This window comes from Heterodontus francisci, chromosome 24 (genome assembly GCF_036365525.1).
Source record: "Heterodontus francisci isolate sHetFra1 chromosome 24, sHetFra1.hap1, whole genome shotgun sequence".
In the NCBI taxonomy this organism is placed as follows: Eukaryota; Metazoa; Chordata; class Chondrichthyes; order Heterodontiformes; family Heterodontidae; genus Heterodontus; species Heterodontus francisci.
In genome coordinates, this window is record NC_090394.1 from 66,381,875 (window position 1) to 66,400,165 (window position 18,291).

At 41.4% G+C, this 18,291-nt stretch overlaps 1 protein-coding gene across 8 annotated transcripts in view; it reads left to right on the top strand.

Moving 5' to 3' along the window:
- septin12 (septin 12) overlaps positions 1-18,291 on the top strand; it is a 414,646-nt gene that overhangs the window by 357,234 nt on the left and 39,121 nt on the right. For all 8 annotated transcript variants that reach the window (XM_068056451.1, XM_068056452.1, XM_068056455.1 and 5 more), the window contains 3 exons: positions 692-829; positions 15,953-16,070; positions 17,800-17,895. In XM_068056451.1, coding sequence (XP_067912552.1) covers positions 692-829; positions 15,953-16,070; positions 17,800-17,895 — 352 coding nt within the window. The remainder of the gene's footprint in view (positions 1-691; positions 830-15,952; positions 16,071-17,799; positions 17,896-18,291) is intronic.

Sequence of the window (18,291 nt, forward strand, 5' to 3'; positions counted from 1 at the left end):
GCCCCCACCCCCCAACCTCCCGTTGCAATTTTATGGGCCCCCCCCCTCCACCGCCTCTGAACCTGTTTCAAGGGGGCCCATAAAATTCAGCTCATTAACTCTGCTGTCTCCACAGATGCTGCCTGACCTGCTGAGTATTTTCAGCTTTTAGTCTGCCAGTATTCTTACGCAAGTATGAGCAGAAAATAGACCTTGGCACAGGATGTGGCAACCTAGACTCACATGGCTGATGTCAAAGGGGTAGTCATTTTAAATGCCTGACATTTACAAATCTGTAATCTAATCAGATTATAATTTGCAGCACAAAACCCTAATGCAACAATAGTTTATGATGTCAAAACATCTGAGCATCTGTATGTGAAGTAAGCAGCAGAAAAAACTGAGAAACTGTTTACCTGTAATAAGTAAATTAGATGCTGCCTTTCTGACAACATCCTCACTGAACAAAGAGGGAAAGCCAGCGGGAAGCTTAGGAGATATGATTTGTGAATTTACGATTCTACAGATCTTAGTGCTTTGATCTTTTGATTTCGATCTTTGTGTAAGTAATTTTCAAATAAACGGTGAGGGGTTTTAACTGGAGAACAAGAAGTACTTGTCACCTTTCCAGATTAGGTGCTCAGGAATGTGAAACAGCAGCTCTTTTGACTGAACCTTGAGATATTTATAATCAAAGAATCCTGTGTTACAGCTGGGAACCAATTGTGAAATACATTAATGAACAGTATGAGAAGTACCTGAGAGAAGAGATTAATATCAACCGGAAAAAGCGAATTCCCGATACTAGAGTACACTGTTGTGTATATTTTGTGCCTCCTACAGGACACTGGTATGTATAATATCATGAGACTCTCTTAATAACTGACTTTAACCTTCTGTAAGGCTTATTAAAGATTGTAAAGCTGTGCGCTATTTTTCTTTGAGGTTTTGCAGTAGATATTAAAGGTGTGCCCAGCATACATTTCCTGCTGCAGTCCAAGTGCCCTACTTAAACTTTCTGTCCGTCAAAAAAAAAAGTATTATAAAACAAAGGCCTTCATTTGGAATGTACAAAATTCCCCAGGCAATTGAAGTACCTTAATTGGCACAAGAGTCAGGAGGTCCATCCCCTGACTGACCTCGCTAATCAACATTCTGACCTGCACCCACTGTTTACTTAACAGCAGCTCTACTTTGGCTTGTCCTTGGCTCAGTGGGCAGCACTTTTGCCTCTGAGTCAAAAGGTTGTACTTTTAATTCCCACTCCAGAGGTTTGCGCATGTAATCTAGCCCAGAGGTTCTTAACATTCTTGCTTCTGAGGCTCCCCCCCCCCACCCCATGTTATAAAAATTCCACAGACGCTCCCCCCCCCCCACCACCCCAGCCAAAACGTTACACAAGTATTTTTTTCTGTATAAAAATTAGTTATACAATGAAGTGTATATATTATTTTTGTTTTACTTATGACTTGACTGCTATCCTCCAGTTTTTGAGCTGCGATTCTCTCTTTTCTCCACAATCTGAGTGTCCAGAGATACCTCACATTATTATCCTTCCAGTTTGCAAATTCTTGGTACCTTAAGCAAGCAATTTTTAAACTGTCTATTCTATAAATACATTACTGCTCAGAATTCTAATTCCCAATGGTAGAACAGACAGTAAATCAATTGGGGAGTGGGGGTGGAGGTTGTAGGGGGAGGAGCAGTGAGAGAGTGCAGTCACACTCATGAGGCGGAACGAAGGGGAAATCAGAAGTGCGAAGAAAACATGGTCACGCTGAGAATTTTGCCAACCAACTTGATGCACATAGAATCATGTCACTGGGGAAGCAAGTGAAGAAACTTTAAGCCACGGCCTCTCCTCTCTCTCTCACTCTCCCTGTCTGTCTCTCTCTCTCTCAGGCACTGATTCTCAGTGCTGTTTGCCAGGCAAGGACTCAGTATCTTATCTCCTTGCTCTAGCCCCTCCCTCCCTCTGGGGTCTCCCTCCGCATACTGCCTCATGCCGGGACCTGTGGGCTTTTTTCTCACTCTACACTCCAACTAAAACCTGTGTGAATGCAGAACAACCCCGCCTCTGATTCACTCTCATTGGGAAACGACCTTTGATTGACAAGGCACCTCATCCACCACTTGTCCCAACTCCGATTTTGAATGGTTTATTATTACGTCCGTCTTTTTTTTAATCTGGTTATTTTTGGCAGCCCGTTGAAGCCTACTAGCGGAAGCCCTCGTTGAGAGTCCGTGCTTCAGGCTGATACTTCAGTGCAGTGCCGAGGGAGTGCTGCACTGTTGGAGGTGCCGTCATTCAGATGGGGCATAAAAATAAGGCCCCTTTACCCCTGTCAGGTAGACGTAAAAGATCCCATGGCACTATATCAAAGAAGAGCAGGGATGTTTTCACTGGGATCCTGGCCAATATTTATCCCTCAATCACTCACCTATCTAAACAAATTATTTGATCATTGATTATTTTATTATTGTTTTATTTCATTAAAAGCACTATATAAATGCACATTGTTGCATTGCTGTTTGTGGGAGCTTGTTGTGCGCAAATTGGCTGCCACATTTCCTATAATACAATAGTGTCTGCACTTCAAATGTACTTCACTGGCTGTAAACCATCTTAGGACATCCTGGGGTTCTGAAGGGACTCAGCTTCCCAATAGTGGCAGAATTGTGTATGACATGATATCTACTCAGTTTTTCAAACAACATTTATATACTAAATGGTAAAAGCTAAGGAATAAGGGAGCAGAGAAGTTCTTTAAAAGTTAGAAGACTAGTTGATTAAGGTGTTAAAGAAAAGCATATGTGATTCTAGGATATATAAATAGGGGTATATGCTAAGATGTAATGCAAACCAATACAAACCGTCATTTCGGCTGCAGGTGAAATATTTTGTCCTGCTTTGGACACCTTACTTTAGGGAGGACGTTGAGGCCTTGGAGAGGCTGCAGAAAAGATTCACTGAGATGATACCAAGCATCTGCAAAGAGCCTAACGTCTGCTTCAGATGGCGGGTGGCCGGAAATGTGTGTGCGTTTCCTGCCTGCCATATTGGGGTCTTAGTAGTCCGAGTCGCGCCTGAAAAACAGGCACAGCATGGACCAATTTCTAGGCTATTGACTCGTTGCTGTGATACAGTGCATGGCTGTAAGCCACCCTTCACCTCACCAAAGTGGACATCCTTCATATATGACTTTTAATGGTGAGAACTAGCAAACTCTAATCCGATGTAGTATAGCAGGACTGCTCTACGTTATGACTGTAGAGTTCAGAGAAAATTGAATTGGTTACTATTTTTTTCCAAGAGAATTATGATGTTGAAGTAGTTTTTGTTAAAATCTGTACATTATTCTAACTAAAGCTAGAAAACTGTATGTTTGAGTTTATTTATTTGGATTTTTCTGATGCATCATAATATGCACAAGAAAGGCGTTACTCCAGTAAACAAGTATTTAGAATCATAGAATGATAGAGCACAGGCGGGGACCATTTGGCCTATTGTGCTGGTGCCAGCTCTTTGAAAGCGCTATCCAATTAGTCCTAGTCCATAGCCCCTGCAAATTTCTCCCCTTCAGCTATTTATCCAATTCCCTTTTGAAAGTTATTATTGAAACTGTTTCCAAACATGATAATTCATTGAGGAGTAGGGGAGTGTAATGAATGGAGTTAATGAGCTTTATCGCCTTCTGCCATGCCTTCTTATACTCTTATACCTCCAGCCCATTTGCCTTGTAGACAGTTAATTTATTTTTTATGACAAATGAACTACAGCTGGATATTTGTGCGATAGATATTTTTGGGCCAAAATGGCTGGATCTGGAATTTAATCAGTCTTTATTTGTGAAGACAGCTGTAAAGTATCTATTTTACACATCTTGATTGTCAACTATTTCATCACGATTTCTCCTTTAAAGGACTTACTAATTCTTTAATACCCTGTTTAGGACTATCACATGTTTTTTTTTTAATTGGATGCCTCCCCTTGCCAGCTATAGTCTAGCTTTGTGAATCCTGTTGCCAAATTTCACATGTAATAGTTTCCTCATGCTCCCATGGTAGAACTTGATGGGACGCTGCCAAAAATGCATTGCAAATTGTTTATTACTAATATATAAAATCACGAGGGTGTTTTAAGCTGGATTCCATCTTGCACGCTTGCTTATGTAGAAAATGAGTTGGGTGGTCTTGAGGCAATTACTGGAGAATCTGAACTCAGTACAAAGCTGTTTCAAAGTTCTGAATATCTAGAAGTTATAAAAGGGAAAAAAGTGGTATTTATCTCACAGTTCGAAAGTGTCTTGAAGCTCTTTGCATGCAGTCAGTTGTGTTGAAGTGCAGTGAGTGTTATATAGGCAAATGCAGCTGTTGAGGGAAGTGTCCAGAACATCAGAAAAGCTCTCTGCTCTTCGTTGCACAGTGCCAAGTAGAGGATGGAAGACCAGGGGAAAATCTCGAGATTATAAAGATCTTGTTGTTCTTTATAATTGAACCATTTATTTGTAACAGTCAGACTCAAGCCACCCTTGTAGACAAACTTAAAACAATCACAATCACTCGGGAAAAGGTATTGGGAAAACTATTAGAACTGAAGGCTGACAAGTCTCCTGGACCTGATGGCCTGCATTCAAGGGTCTTTAAGGAAGTGGCTGCAGAGATAGTGGATGCATTTGTTGTAATCTTCCAAAATTCCCTAGATTCTGGAAAGGTCCCAGCGGATTGGAAAATTGCAAATATAACACCTCTATTCAAGAAAGAAGCGAGACAGAAAACAGGAAACTATAGGCTAGTTAGTCTAACATCTGCCATTGGGAAAATGCTAGAATCCATTATTAATGAGGTAATAACAGGCCATTTAGAAAATCATTATGCGATCAGGCAGAGCCAACATGGTTTTGTGAAAGGGAAATCTTGTTTGACTAATTTATCAGAGTTCTTTGAGGAAGTAACAAGCAAAGTGGATAAAGGGGACCCTGTAGATGTGGTGTACTTGGATTTCCAAAAGGCATTTGACACAGTGCCACATCAAAGGTTACTACACAAAATAAGAGCTCATGGTGTAGAGGGTCACATATTAGCTAACAGGAGGCAAAAATTAGGGATAAGTGGTTCATTTTCAGTTTGGAAGGATGTGACTAGTGGAGTGTCATGGGAATCAGTGCTGAGGTCTCAACTATTTACAATTTATATCAATGGTTTGGATGAAGGGATCAAATGTATGATAGCTAAATTTGCTGATAACACAAAGGTAGGTAGGAAAGTAAGCTGTCAAGAGAACATTAGAGTCTACAGAGGGATTTAGATATGTTAAGTGAATGGGCAAAAATTTGGCAGATGGATATAATTTGGGAAAATATGAACTTGTCCATTTTGGCAGGAAGAATAGAAAAGCTGTATCTTATTTGAATGGAGAGAGATTGCAGAACTGTATGGTCAGAGGGATCTGGGTGTCCTAGTACACGTATCACAAAAAGTTAGTATGCAGGTACAGCAAGTGATTAGGAAGACAAATGGAATTTTGGTGTTTATCGAAAGGGGAATTGAGTATAAAAGTAGGGAAGTGTTGCTACAGCTGTACATGGCCTTAGTTAGACCGCATCTGGAGTACTGTTTTGGTCTCCTTACTTAAGAAAGGATATAATTGCATAAGAAGCAGTTCAGAGAAGGTTCACTCAACTGATTCCTGGGATGATGGGGTTATCTTATGAGAAAAGGTTGAGCAGTTTGGGCCTATACCCATTGAAGTTTGGAAGAATAAGAGACGATCTTATTGAAACATTTAAGATCGTGTGGGGACTCGACAGGGTGGATACTGAGGGGATCTTTCCCCTTGTGAGGTACTCTAGAACTAGGGGACACAGTTTACAAATTAGGGGTCTCCCATTTAAGATGGAGATGAGGAGAATTTTTTTCTCTCAGAGGATCATTAGTCTGTGGAATTCTGTTTTTCCAGAGAGGATTGGAGTCAGGGTCGTTGCATATATAGGTAGATTTTTTTATTGACAAGGGAGTCCAGGGTTATGGGGGGCAGGCAGTGGAGTTGAGATCACAATCAGATCAGCCATGATCTTAATGAATGGCGCAACAGGCTCGAGGGGCCGAATGGCCTACTTCTGCTCCTAGTTCTTATGCTCTTGTGTTGTGTTCATGATTTAACTACTTACCCAAAAGATGGCACCTCCAACAGTACAGCACTCCCTCAGTACTGCACTGGAGTGTGGACCTGGATTATGTGCTCAAAGATATCTGCAAACTTTGTTGCAAAAGTTACAGAATAAAGAAAAATTTAGCCTTTTCACCAATGAATCCATCAATATAGGAAAAATATAACACTAAATACAAATATATAAAATCCAGTTTTTACAAATGCATGCCTGATTGTAGCTCTTCTAAATTTATTACTAATATTCCAAAAATAAAGCTTAATAGTGTGGCTCATAGAATGATACATCACATTTGGCCATCATGCCTGTGCTGGCCTTGTGAAAGAGTTATCCAATTAATTCCTCTTCCTAGCTCTTTCCCCATAGCCCTGCAAATTCTTACCCTTCAAGTATTTAACCAATTGTCTTTTGGTAGTTATTATTAAATCTGCTTCCAGCACTTTTTCAGGCAGTGCATTCCAGATCATAACAATTTTCTGCATTTTTATACAATAATTCTCTCATGTTGCCTCTGATTGTTCTCCCAATCACCTTAAATCTGTGTCCTCTAGTTACTGACTCTTCTGTCACTGGAAACAATTTCTCCTTATTTACTTCATCAAAGCTCTTTCTCATTTTGAACACCTCTATCAAATCTCCCACTAACCTTCACTCTTCTAAAGAGAACAACCTCAGTTTCTGTAGTCTCTCCACTTAACTGAAGTCATTTATTCCTGGTACCGTTCTAGTAAATTTCCTCTATCCCCTCTCTAAGGCCTTGACATCCTTCCTGAAGTGTGGTGGACAGAATTAGCCTCAGGTGTCTAGCTGGAGTCTAACCAGTGGTTTATGAATGTTTGGCATAACTCCCTCACCTTTGTACTCCATGTCTATATTTATAAAGCCAAGGATCCCAGCTGCCATTTTAACAGCCTTCTTAACTTGTTCTGTCATCTTCAAAGACGTGTGTACGTACCACCACCCACCACAACCACCACCACCATCCACCCCCACCCCCAAGTCTCTCTGTTCCATTACCCCCCTTTAAAATTGTACCATTTAGTTTATATTGCCTCTTCTCATTCTTCCTACCTAAGATGAGTCACTTCACACTTTTCTGCATTAAGATGCATCTGACACGTGTCTGCCCATTTTGCCAATCTCTCTATGTCCTCCTGAAGGCTGTTACTATCCTCTTCTCTGTTTACTACATTTCTGAGTCTTGTGCCATCTGCAACCTTAGACTTCATACCCTGAATACCCAAGTACAGGTTGTTAATATGTATCAAAGAGAGCAATGGTCCTAATACCACTAATAGTGCGGGACGCCACTGCACACTTATTCCAGTCTGAAAAACAACCATGCCCCTGTAATCTCTGTTTTCTGTCCCTTAACCAATTTTGTATCCACATAACTACTGCCCCTTTAATCCTATAGGCTTTAAATTTGCAGGCAAATCTGTTATGTAGTACATTATCAAATGCCTTTTGACAGACAATATATACAACATCAACCTCAATACTCTCATCTGTTACTATGTGAACAAGCCAAGAAGCTAGCATTCCTAAAGGAAACAAACATAGCAGTGTTCTTCCTCAGAAAGAAAGGCCAAAGATAGCAAAGTACAGTTTTCACCAAAATTTCGAACATGAAGCCCAGCAAAGCAAACATCTCAAGTGTTTTCAATGAAAGCTGTCACGTACCAATTGACAAGCTGTTATTTTCTTGTATAATCCCAGTGTGTGTTTAAGCACAGGGGCAAAGAATACTTGATGCCCTGTGAGGGCTTTATCTGCCTTTATCTTCTGCCATTTTAACATGGAAACCCGAATAGTCTTCAACTGCCTCAGTGACTTGAAAGTGGCAAATCAAAGGAATTGGACCTTGTTGAACCTTAAGCGTTATCAGTGGAGATGGCTAGAGGGAAAAGCTTGTCAGTGCTATGATGCTCTTGTTTAATACTGAACCACAAACCAGTTACCCAAGAATGTCCATCTGTAACGTCGAAGGTCATCAATCCACTCTATGCATTCCTCAAAAATAGTGCAAAATATAGTCTGTGTGTTATTAGTCTTTAGTCACTGTCGATAATTTCTGTTATGTTAAATTTTAGTTCATTTTATATAGCCATTATTAACACACTTTCTGTAATGCTGAATAACCTTGCGATTGTGAAAAAGGATAAATCAGGGTTATCCAATCTTTTCGTGTGGGGGGCCACATTACAATTTTTGCCTTACATGAGGCGCCAGTGAGATAATTTCAGAAAGATAAAGGCATTGAAATTTGTCTTACTGTTAATCAAAACGACAACAAAGGTGCATTTTTGTGAAGAAGCTTTAAATGAGACTAATTTACTGACTTACTTTCTTGTCACTATGTTGGACACAGATGTGGTGAGATGCCTGGCATTTCTTTGCTTGCACAAATAGTCAATGTTTGCCCACACACTCGTTGTAGCAATGCAGAGTTTTCTGGGTGGATGTCAGGAGTGATCTTGATCACACTCACTCACTCTCTCTCCCTCTGCCCCTTTCTCTCTCTCTCTCTGTCCCCCTCTCTTTCTTTGTCCCATTTTCTCTCTCTCTCTCTCTCTGTGTCCCCTTTCTCTCTCTGTCCCCTTTTGCTCTCTCTCTCTCTGCCCCCACCCCGTCCCCCTCTTTCTCTTCCTCCCTGACAGTTGCAGAGAGCAGATGGTTGATCAGTTTTTAAAAATTGTAAGTCAGTTTCACAGTTGACGGATCCTGACATGGGAACAGCAATTTCTGAACTTCAGACAGATTCGGGGTTTTCTGGCGGCCTTTTAAAAAACCCCGAATCTGTCCGAAGATCAGAAACTGCTGTTCCCGATGTTAGGGTTTGTCAGCTGTGAAACTGATTTGCGATCTTTTTTAAAAGCCAGTCTGACAATGCAGAATTTCTCATCTCCAGTCACGGACCCCTGGTGAGGATGAGGAACGGCCCCGGGTACAGTTTACACCCGCGGGCCGGAAGGAAACCTTTTGCGGGCTGGATCCTGGCTCAGGGGCCGTATGTTGTACAACTCTGGGGTAGATCAAAAAACAGATGGAAAGGAAAAACATGAGAGGTGTGTAACGAGCTGATCTAACTTGTGAAAAATGGGTTATAAGTACCCCTGGCTACTGTACTGACTACATTGACATCAATCTGTCTGTAATCTTGGTTGTCAGTTTCATATTCAACATTGACAGATTATTAATCTCGTTGTACTGATAGAAATGTGTCAATTGGTACTTAAAGAACTCATGAGCTTTCAAACATTTCAATCCATAATTGCCTTTAACACGTCCTTATCATTAAGTCACACGGGCGAATACAGTTCATTGTTGGCATGTAGTGGGAGAGTCTCCACTGAGGTCAACTGATTTTCCCTACGCCCAGTGTCGCTCCACTGTGAAAGAACTGCTCAGAACTGACCAAGGCCTGAAGTGTGATGATTTTCAATACTATGCATTGCTTTTTCTGCAGCAGAAACTGTCACATTGTGGTAAATTTGTAAACAGTAAGAGCCCACAGGAAATGTGCAAATTTCACAGCTTTTCTAGGAATAGAATAAAACTACTACAAGATTGTGACTGGTTTGATATAAAGTGTTATGAAAGTGCTTCCATTTTTAAAATATTTTTTGAGGTCTCGTGGAAATGGATTAATTTGAAAGATTTAAGAGATTCCATAGATGCTAGACTTTGTTTTTTTTGTAAAAAGTCTCTGGAAGGACTTGAGATTTTTGTTTAAAAACAAACCCCTACTGGATGTCACATGTCGTAAGCTAAGTAAGCAGCAGGAGCCTTAGTGACTGGGGAGTTGTTTACAGAGAAGTGACATGTCAAGATTTATGGTGGTCAAGAGTTGGTTTCGATTTGGATATTGTTTTGGTTCAGTTGGGAGTAAGCCTACTAAGAGAGAAGCCATCAACTCATCCTTGTCCACCCCTTTGAGGAATCCTGAGAATCCAGTGTGTGGACTGGAGAAACTGATGCTGCATTTTCTCCTGAAAAGCCTGCCGACTAATCCTCAACATTGCCTGAAGAGAAATGCTCTATAAAGGATCCCAGTGACAGCTGTCTACGAGAATCTGGATGCCAAACTAAAAGGGCCAGCGGAGAACCTTGCATATCTGGTCCTTTTTTCTTTCAAGAGTTAACAAGTATTTGGCCAAAGGTAAAGAGATTTCTACAGAATAAACTTCTATTTTTTAAACCTCTGTTTGTGTGTGTGTGTGTTATGTGAGAATGTGGGGAGCTTTCATATTTCAACCTGCATGTTAATGCTTTGCATCTTTACTGAATGAGTCTTGTTTTATAATTTAATAATTTTGTTGTTCATTAAAGAAACCTGGTTGGTGGATTTTATTCTGAAAAAAATAAAGTATATAATTGGCCGTATCGGTAACTGGTAAAACATTTAAATATATGTTGTGATCTGTGGAGAAGTGGAACTAGAGAAAGACGGTGCAATCCTCCAGCCTCAGTCGTAACAAAAGTAGGAGCAGACAGTCTATAAGGAAAGTTCACCAGGGCTGTGCAATATTCCATGAGGAAGAAACTGAGGGGGAAAAGATCCTCCAGCGAATTATGTAGCAAAATACCTATGTTACACATGACGCAGGGGAGGATTTTAACTAGAAGCTGGCTTTGACCAGACAAGGCAATCGTCATCCTCTTTACCCTTCCCCGCACTCCCCCCTCCCCCCACCCCATCGCTCCCCCCAGCCCAAAATCATCCATTTGAAGTCCAGGTTACTTTAACTCCTGGTCCTTATTTATATCTCACCAGCAAACTGCCCACCAGACATGGGCAGAAAAGCTGGCCATCTGTGGAGACCGGGCATCCAAGGGCCTCCCTCTGCCATGCACTCAAATAACTCGAACAGTCCACCAACACTCACTGTCTGAGCTTACACTTGAAGAACGGTTAGTTAAGTGGGAGTCTCTGTCTCGGAGAGGAGAAATTTGGACTAAATGGAAAAATAAAAACCGAGAAAGTTATTGTCAGGCAAGCCAACCCCACCTGCCAAGAATGGAACACATATTTCGCCACATAAACATTAAAACTTAAAATTGGTGCTGGGAAGAAAAGAGTGTCTATCACAAGGAATTTCCAGGCCCCTCGCCAGAAAGGCCTTTTTTGCATACTAGCAGACAGTGTTGGAACAAGGGACCCAGTCCATACTTCCCCGATACACAAAAGAAGTGGTCAGACCAGTTTAGTCACATGACTAACTGGCCTTTGGTTTTTTGAATTTGAACTTGCCACAGAGAATTTGAACTCGGGAAAACTGTTTGCTGCTGGACTGGAAAAGACCTCTCTCCTGTCTGCTGCTATCTCTTTCTTACGGAACTGAAGACCCACTGAAGACACATGAACCCCAAGAGAGAAAAGTCTGCTATAGTGAACAAGATTTAAGAATACTGGGCCCCAACGAAAAGCAAGAATTACCTACAAAAGGACTACAGTGAGCTCGAAGCACAGTAACAAGAAACTCTTCTGATATTGCCTCAAACCTCTCCATTTTATTTTTCTGCTGCTCTTTTCTGTCTCTGTTTGCATGTGTATTGCGTATGCATGCTAGCATGGGGCGCGGCGTGTATCCGTAGGCGTTAACCAAATTTGAGTTTCAGTTTAACTTTTAATAAATTTCATTTTTCTTCTTTAAACCTAAAAAGGCCTGTTTGTGCTCATTTCTTTACCTTATAATTGGAAAGTTTAGTTTAGTTTAGAGATACAGCACTGAAACAGGCCCTTCGGCCCACCGAGTCTGTGCCGACCATCAACCACCCATTTATACTAATCCTACACTAATTCCATATTCCTACCACATCCCCACCTGTCCCTATATTTCCCTACCACCTACCTATACTAGGGGCAATTTATATAATGGCCAATTTACCTAATAACCTGCAAGTCTTTTGGCTTGTGGGAGGAAACCGGAGCACCCGGAGGAAACCCACGCAGACACAGGGAGAACTTGCAAACTCCACACAGGCAGTACCCAGAATTGAACAAGGATTCACCAAGGGGGAGCTCAAAACACTGTGTGTTTAAAAATTAAACCCTGTTACAGTAAGACCAGGTGAAGACAGTAAAAGACCCCAAGACACCTTTCTCACCTGGTCGTAACAATATTTTCTAAATATTCCAGCCTCTTAAAACAATTGAGTATATTTTCAGAAAAACACACTGTCAGTCCTCCAAGGATAATTTTGCAGGATCCGATGGATGAAGATGGCTGTGTATTTAACTGTATGGCCAAGATTGGGGAGACTGCTTCCAGCCCATAAGATTCGATGACAAAATACGACGGAGGATCTGTTGTCTAGTTCAATCAAGTATTTAAGAAAAAAAGAGTTCTGCTCTTGCAAACGAGCTTCAAAGCATATTCGATTTCTCCTCTAGCCTGGAAGCAGCCCATTAGCTGTGATCAGGTAGACTCACCTCAAGGTGAAAACAGTTAGATGATAGATGGTGCAATAGATCAGTTTTCAAAATAAGCAATTGGAAAAAAATGTTCAGCGGAAGGAGTCTGCCACTTTAAGTGGTGTCGCACTGTTAACACCTGTATCTTTCCTGTGCAGTAATATAACTGAGTATGTTATGTACAGTATTAATATTACAAAACAGTAGCAAAGGGATGGGACTAAATTACATATTGAAGAATATGAAACTATGGCACTGTAGGTTTAAATCGAGAAATGTAAAGTGGATATGTGAATAGGAAACACAATAATTTGGCTTCATATTAAACACAGAAATGTAGAAATTTTACAGCACAGCTCATTGCGTCTCTGAGCTCATTCCATGTTTTCCACTTTTTTTCATTTGTACTGTTTTCTCTTAATGATCAGGCTCAGGAAGGTAACCCAATTGTAACTGTAGACTTCTGCACAGTTCTATCAAAGTTCGCTCATCAGCCATTAAAAGGTTTGGCAATCCAAAGACAAGCACAAACAAGCTAGAATATCGCATCTTGAATATTTGATGTAAGGGGCCCATGCAGAGGCACCAGGATGGCTGCTCATCAGGCCCTGTGCACAATTGCACATTTATGAGTTGACCTTGGCACTGAATGAATGCAAAGTCAATTGATTTAAATATTTCTTGTGTGCTTCCAATGTATATTGCATCACATTACACCAAAGCACCAGCATAGACTCAATGGGCCAAATGGCCTGTTTCGGTGCTGTCATTGTATCAATCTATGAAACACTGTCATAAATTCTGGTGGGTGGGAAAACTATTAAAGGTAAGTGTTACAGTCAAGTGAGGAGGGGTTGAAGGGCTTCCTTCTTTTTCCTCTCCTTGTTTGACCACAACAGGTTTAATTCTTTCTTGAAGTGGGTGTACTGGCCAGTTCAGTAGGTGTTTTATTGGTTCTTGTTATGATCATAGCAAGTAAGTAATCGGACAGGTTTTCTTAGGTTAACGTTATTGTACCTAACCGAACTAATAACTAATAAAAATCATAAATGCGCCAACTTTCACTCGCACACACACACTCTGCAGGTTTACACAAACACAAATAGGTTACAGAGTGGGGAAAGGTCGATTAGTTGCATTAGAGTCTATAGTAAAAAGGAGTATACAGTCTGTGGCATTTGGTGATTCGGCTGGCTTCTAGCTGAATTCGGTGGTCTTGACGCTTTTAGTTTAAAGAGGTAGATGACTGGTTCGGTAGATCTCTTGGAGACAGCGATGCAGATGATTTCCTCCAACTGGGTTTCTGATTGTAGCCAGAGTATACAAAGGTGGTGAGTCAACAGGCAGGATTTGAAAGCTTTCAAGCTGGAATGGGGAGAGAGAGACCCCTACTCGGGTCTGCATGTGTCAGAGTCCAGTTGCTTCTCCTCTCTCTGCTGCAGAAAGACATAAGCTTAAAACCACAGATGGGGAGGGGCTTGTCACATGACAGTCATTCAGTCATTCAATCATAGCAGTTAGCAGTATTTCTCTCTTGCTAAAAAACTTCCTGGGTCTTGGTTCTTGCTGAGCAGACATTTCGTCTCCCTCCTCATAGCATTGCAGTGTAGGATACAGTGTTGCAAATTAGGTAGCCATCTTAAACTGCCAGCAAAGTCATCCTTGTAGCTTTTCTTTTTTAAATGTCTTTATAAATTCAGATCTCCAGTCAGTGGATTAAAGAAAATTATCATTCAACAAAACACATTGGCATAACAGTAAGTTTGATTCCAATGCACGAGAGGGGAAAAATAAGGATCCTCCAATCCAGAAAGATAAATAGCACCTGTATGTATTAACAGTAGTTTGTTTTAGAAGCCAACATTAATTAAGTGCTTTAAGCATAACCCTAAGCTAGTGCACACCTTCCAATCTCTGAATCTGTAACGTATCAGGGCACACACTTGATGAAAGAAAGGACAGTCCAAAGTAACATTTTTCCCTGAGCTGGTAATGTTGATTTAATATGGCTTTTCTGTACTCTGTCCAAAGACCATGTGAAAATTGAGCAGTCAATGCAAATTTATAACTGAGTGAGGGGTAGTAACCCTGCAGTAACCTTCAGACTTAGCAAGAATATGCTGCAACATGTTTTATCCGAGAATGTGTAGACCCTCGCTAGAAAATCTCCCTCACCTGGTGTGGAGCATTGAAATAGACTTTCTTCGTGCGCTACCCAGTTGCTGAGATTATTGGCTTGATAAATTTTGACAATGAAGCTGGGATAATAGGAATCTGACCTGCGTCAAATTGAAGAATCATCTCCTGGCTGGAATATCATCAGTGACTTAACCTTTTCCATGTTTAGGATCAGTCTGTCAGCGAGTTGCACTGACATGCTGCCATTGTGCAAACCTTAGAGACTAAAATCCTGTCAGTCTGATGCAAGCTACTCTAATTTCTTTTGAGATTGCATTATTTTCCAACAGCTTCTAACTTTGAGCTTGATTGTCATTTCTAGGTTTGACAAAGAAAATCGCTCCTAAGCGGGAAATAATGTGAAAGGCAATATGGTCTTTTAGTACTCTTGGTGCCTCCCACAGAATCAAGTTAGTTGGAACCAGATATACCTAATAAATGTATGCATTATAGCGAGATTAGTAATAAGCATCTCCATAATACACTTTTCATCTTGCTGTCTGTGGAAACAAGTCAAGGGATGAGGGTCTTTGAGTAAAATTGAACATCTGGAAATTATACAGTGTTCACGCTCAAAAGGTGGAATGAATACAAAGGACCATATTGCCTCTCAAGTAAGCCAGCACATACCTAGACTGTAACGTTGCTGATTTACTTGTCAGAGGTACCATCAGTGTATGGCTGTCTTCCTACTAAAAAGTATTTGACTAATCTGAGGATACAGTGCCAAGACTAGAAATAATCTCAGCTGCCACTTTAATCCCTCATAATGTTCATTAATGCAAGTTAAGCCCACCCTTTGATTTATTATCACGGTTTCATCTGGTTATATCAGAGCTCACTACCTCTTTTCTTCAGAGCCCAATTCCACTTCTGTTTCTACCTCTCCTTTCTCTTACTCTTTCTCTCTCCTCAAAACTTACCTCTTTGATCAAGCTTTTGGTCACCTGCCCTAATATCTCCTTATGTTGGCTGGATGTCAATTTTTGTTAGACAATGACTCCTATCAAGTTCCTTGGGATTTTTTACTATGTTAATGGTGCTATATAAATGCAAGTTTTGTTGTAAATGTTGTGTAAATTACCAGCTGTCAAGGTCAGGAATAACTTTATTTCTGTAGTAGAGAGAGCCTGGAAATGTGAAAAGACAAATCTGATATCGCCAATTGATAGTGCTACAAATCATGTATTATTCCCCTGTTTTTCAGGTTACGTCCACTGGATATAGAGTTCATGAACCGTCTAGCCAAAATAGTCAATATAGTCCCAGTTATCGCTAAAGCTGATACACTCACCTTAGATGAGAGACGAGAATTTAAACAAAGGGTATGTATATGGTACTGTTCACTATACTGCTCGTATACATTGTCTATTCACTGCTGTTGAGTTCTTACCATGCTTAAATGCTGTTGGTTTTTCTTGACAATCATGTGTTTAGCCACTTTGAATAGTTTTGTGGCAGTTCACAGTGAGCTGAATCCAGAATTGGTTAATGCCTGAGATTTGTGTTTTAATGATGCATTCTTCTACAGCTTCTTGAAAATAGTTATTTTCATTGCTGATTTAAAAATTGGCCTATGTTCATCTTGCCCAGAACTAAGGAAAACCTTTTGATGAGGCTAGTTCTTTTATTTGAATCTTTTCTTTATTAGAAACATTCAGTTGGTTCAGTTAGAAAATATTTTTCACAAAACAGAGCTAGTTTTTTTCCCCTCTTGGCAGTTAGGCTTTCATGTGCCTTTATACCAGATGTTCCCTTTTTTTAAGCATGCCCAGCACAATTGCTGCCGCCAGTGTGTATCCCACTGGAATCCACCATGCTCAGAAGAAGAGGAAGACCAGAGGAGGGATGCCTGGCAGCTCAGGGTGCCCTTATGGACACAGACATCGGCACAGATCTGAAGTGATCTCGCTTTGCCAGAAACACTGGCCTAGAATTTGAACCGGACACGATCCTGGTGTGGCACCTACTTAAACATGCCAGTGGCAAGACCATGGCAAATTAGCTCGACAACCTCATTAACATAGGACCAGTGGGGGCCTCAGAGAAAGCATGCCAGTCAATGGGAGTATGTGAGATCAGCTGGCTGGGATGCTGAGTTTAATGCAAGGGGAGATTTTCAAGTCTGTCCACAGTGGAACAGCTTCCTCAGATGCCATATGGTTCCCCACCTAGCCCGTGCTCTTGTTAGTTGCCCAGCTTTGCCTTTAAACATAAGAGCAGTGTGGGTTGAGACAAGACAGTTTGGCTCATGGAAATTCATTCTCCCCATGCAACTAGTTTCCTGTCATGTCCCGTATACTGTAATTTGCATAGCAGTGTTACTTTCTCCACCTTCCAGGTGCTGGATTTTATGGGCTCCCCTGAGGCGGGTTTGGAGGCAGGGGGGTGGGGCCCATAGAATTGCAATGGGACATGGAGGGTCCGTCGCCAAGCAATTTTGTCAGGGGCGGAGAGGCCAATGGCTGCCTTCCTGCCCAGAGGCTAATTGAGGCCCTTAAGTGGGCTATTAATGGCCACTTAAGGGCCTTTTCTTCCTGCTCTGGGATTTAACCAGCAGCGGTGGGAGGGGGGGGGGGGGGATGGCCTCCGCCATGTGGGGAGGTCATCCAATACTACGAGGCACCCTCCCTGCAGGCTCTTTGGGGGGGGGAGGAGGGTTCTCTCGTCTGTGGGCAATCTGTGGCCCACTTACCAGAGGTCTGGGTCTCCAGTGCTGGGCCTGGGTCCAAGGCCTCTGCAGTACCGGCAGTGGTCACCGCTCCCAGCCGGGGGCTTGGAAAGGCTGAGGAGGAGTTCTCCCCTCCTTTTCGGCCCAGTGCCGGGAGCCCTGCTGGCACCACAATGTTGTGCAGACAGGACCCAATGTTGTTTTTTGTAAAATTATATACTTGTCATATCTAGATGCTTTATGAATCTCGTAAACCTTTTTCTTTCTTGAGCCCTGGTTTTCTACCCTTGGCTAACAGTGCTAATGAATGTGTCGATAATTACTCACCACAGTAACATCTTCCAATCCAGCCTTTAATCTCAGCCGTCTTCATTGTTTTTCAGATTCGACAAGACCTAAAAAACTATTCCATTAGTGTTTACCCCCAAACAGAGTTTGATGAAGATTCTGAGGACAAATTACTAAACGATACAGTAAGAGTAAGTGTGCATAAAATATCTTCATTGGGAGCACAGTAGTGGATAATTGAATCTTAGTTTGTTACATCCCAGTGGATAACTGAACCTTGGGTCATTACATCTGGTGATCCCAAACTGCGATCACTTTTGTTACAGGCTGTTTTGTGCCTTCCTCTGAATTGTTTTCTTCCACTTTTTCCTCTATGCCAAAAACAACAGAAAAGTAAGGAAACCAACTACATCTTACAAGATAGAAAATAATTCCCTCCCTACAGTAATCTATCTCTTCCCTCCTCATTCATTCAGAAAACTCTCATGACCATGTATGGTTCTGTAGTCACATGCCATTCCTGTACCTGTAAGCTGTCAACCCATGGCTCAGTGGGTAGCACTCCCATCTCCGAGTCAGAAGGTCAT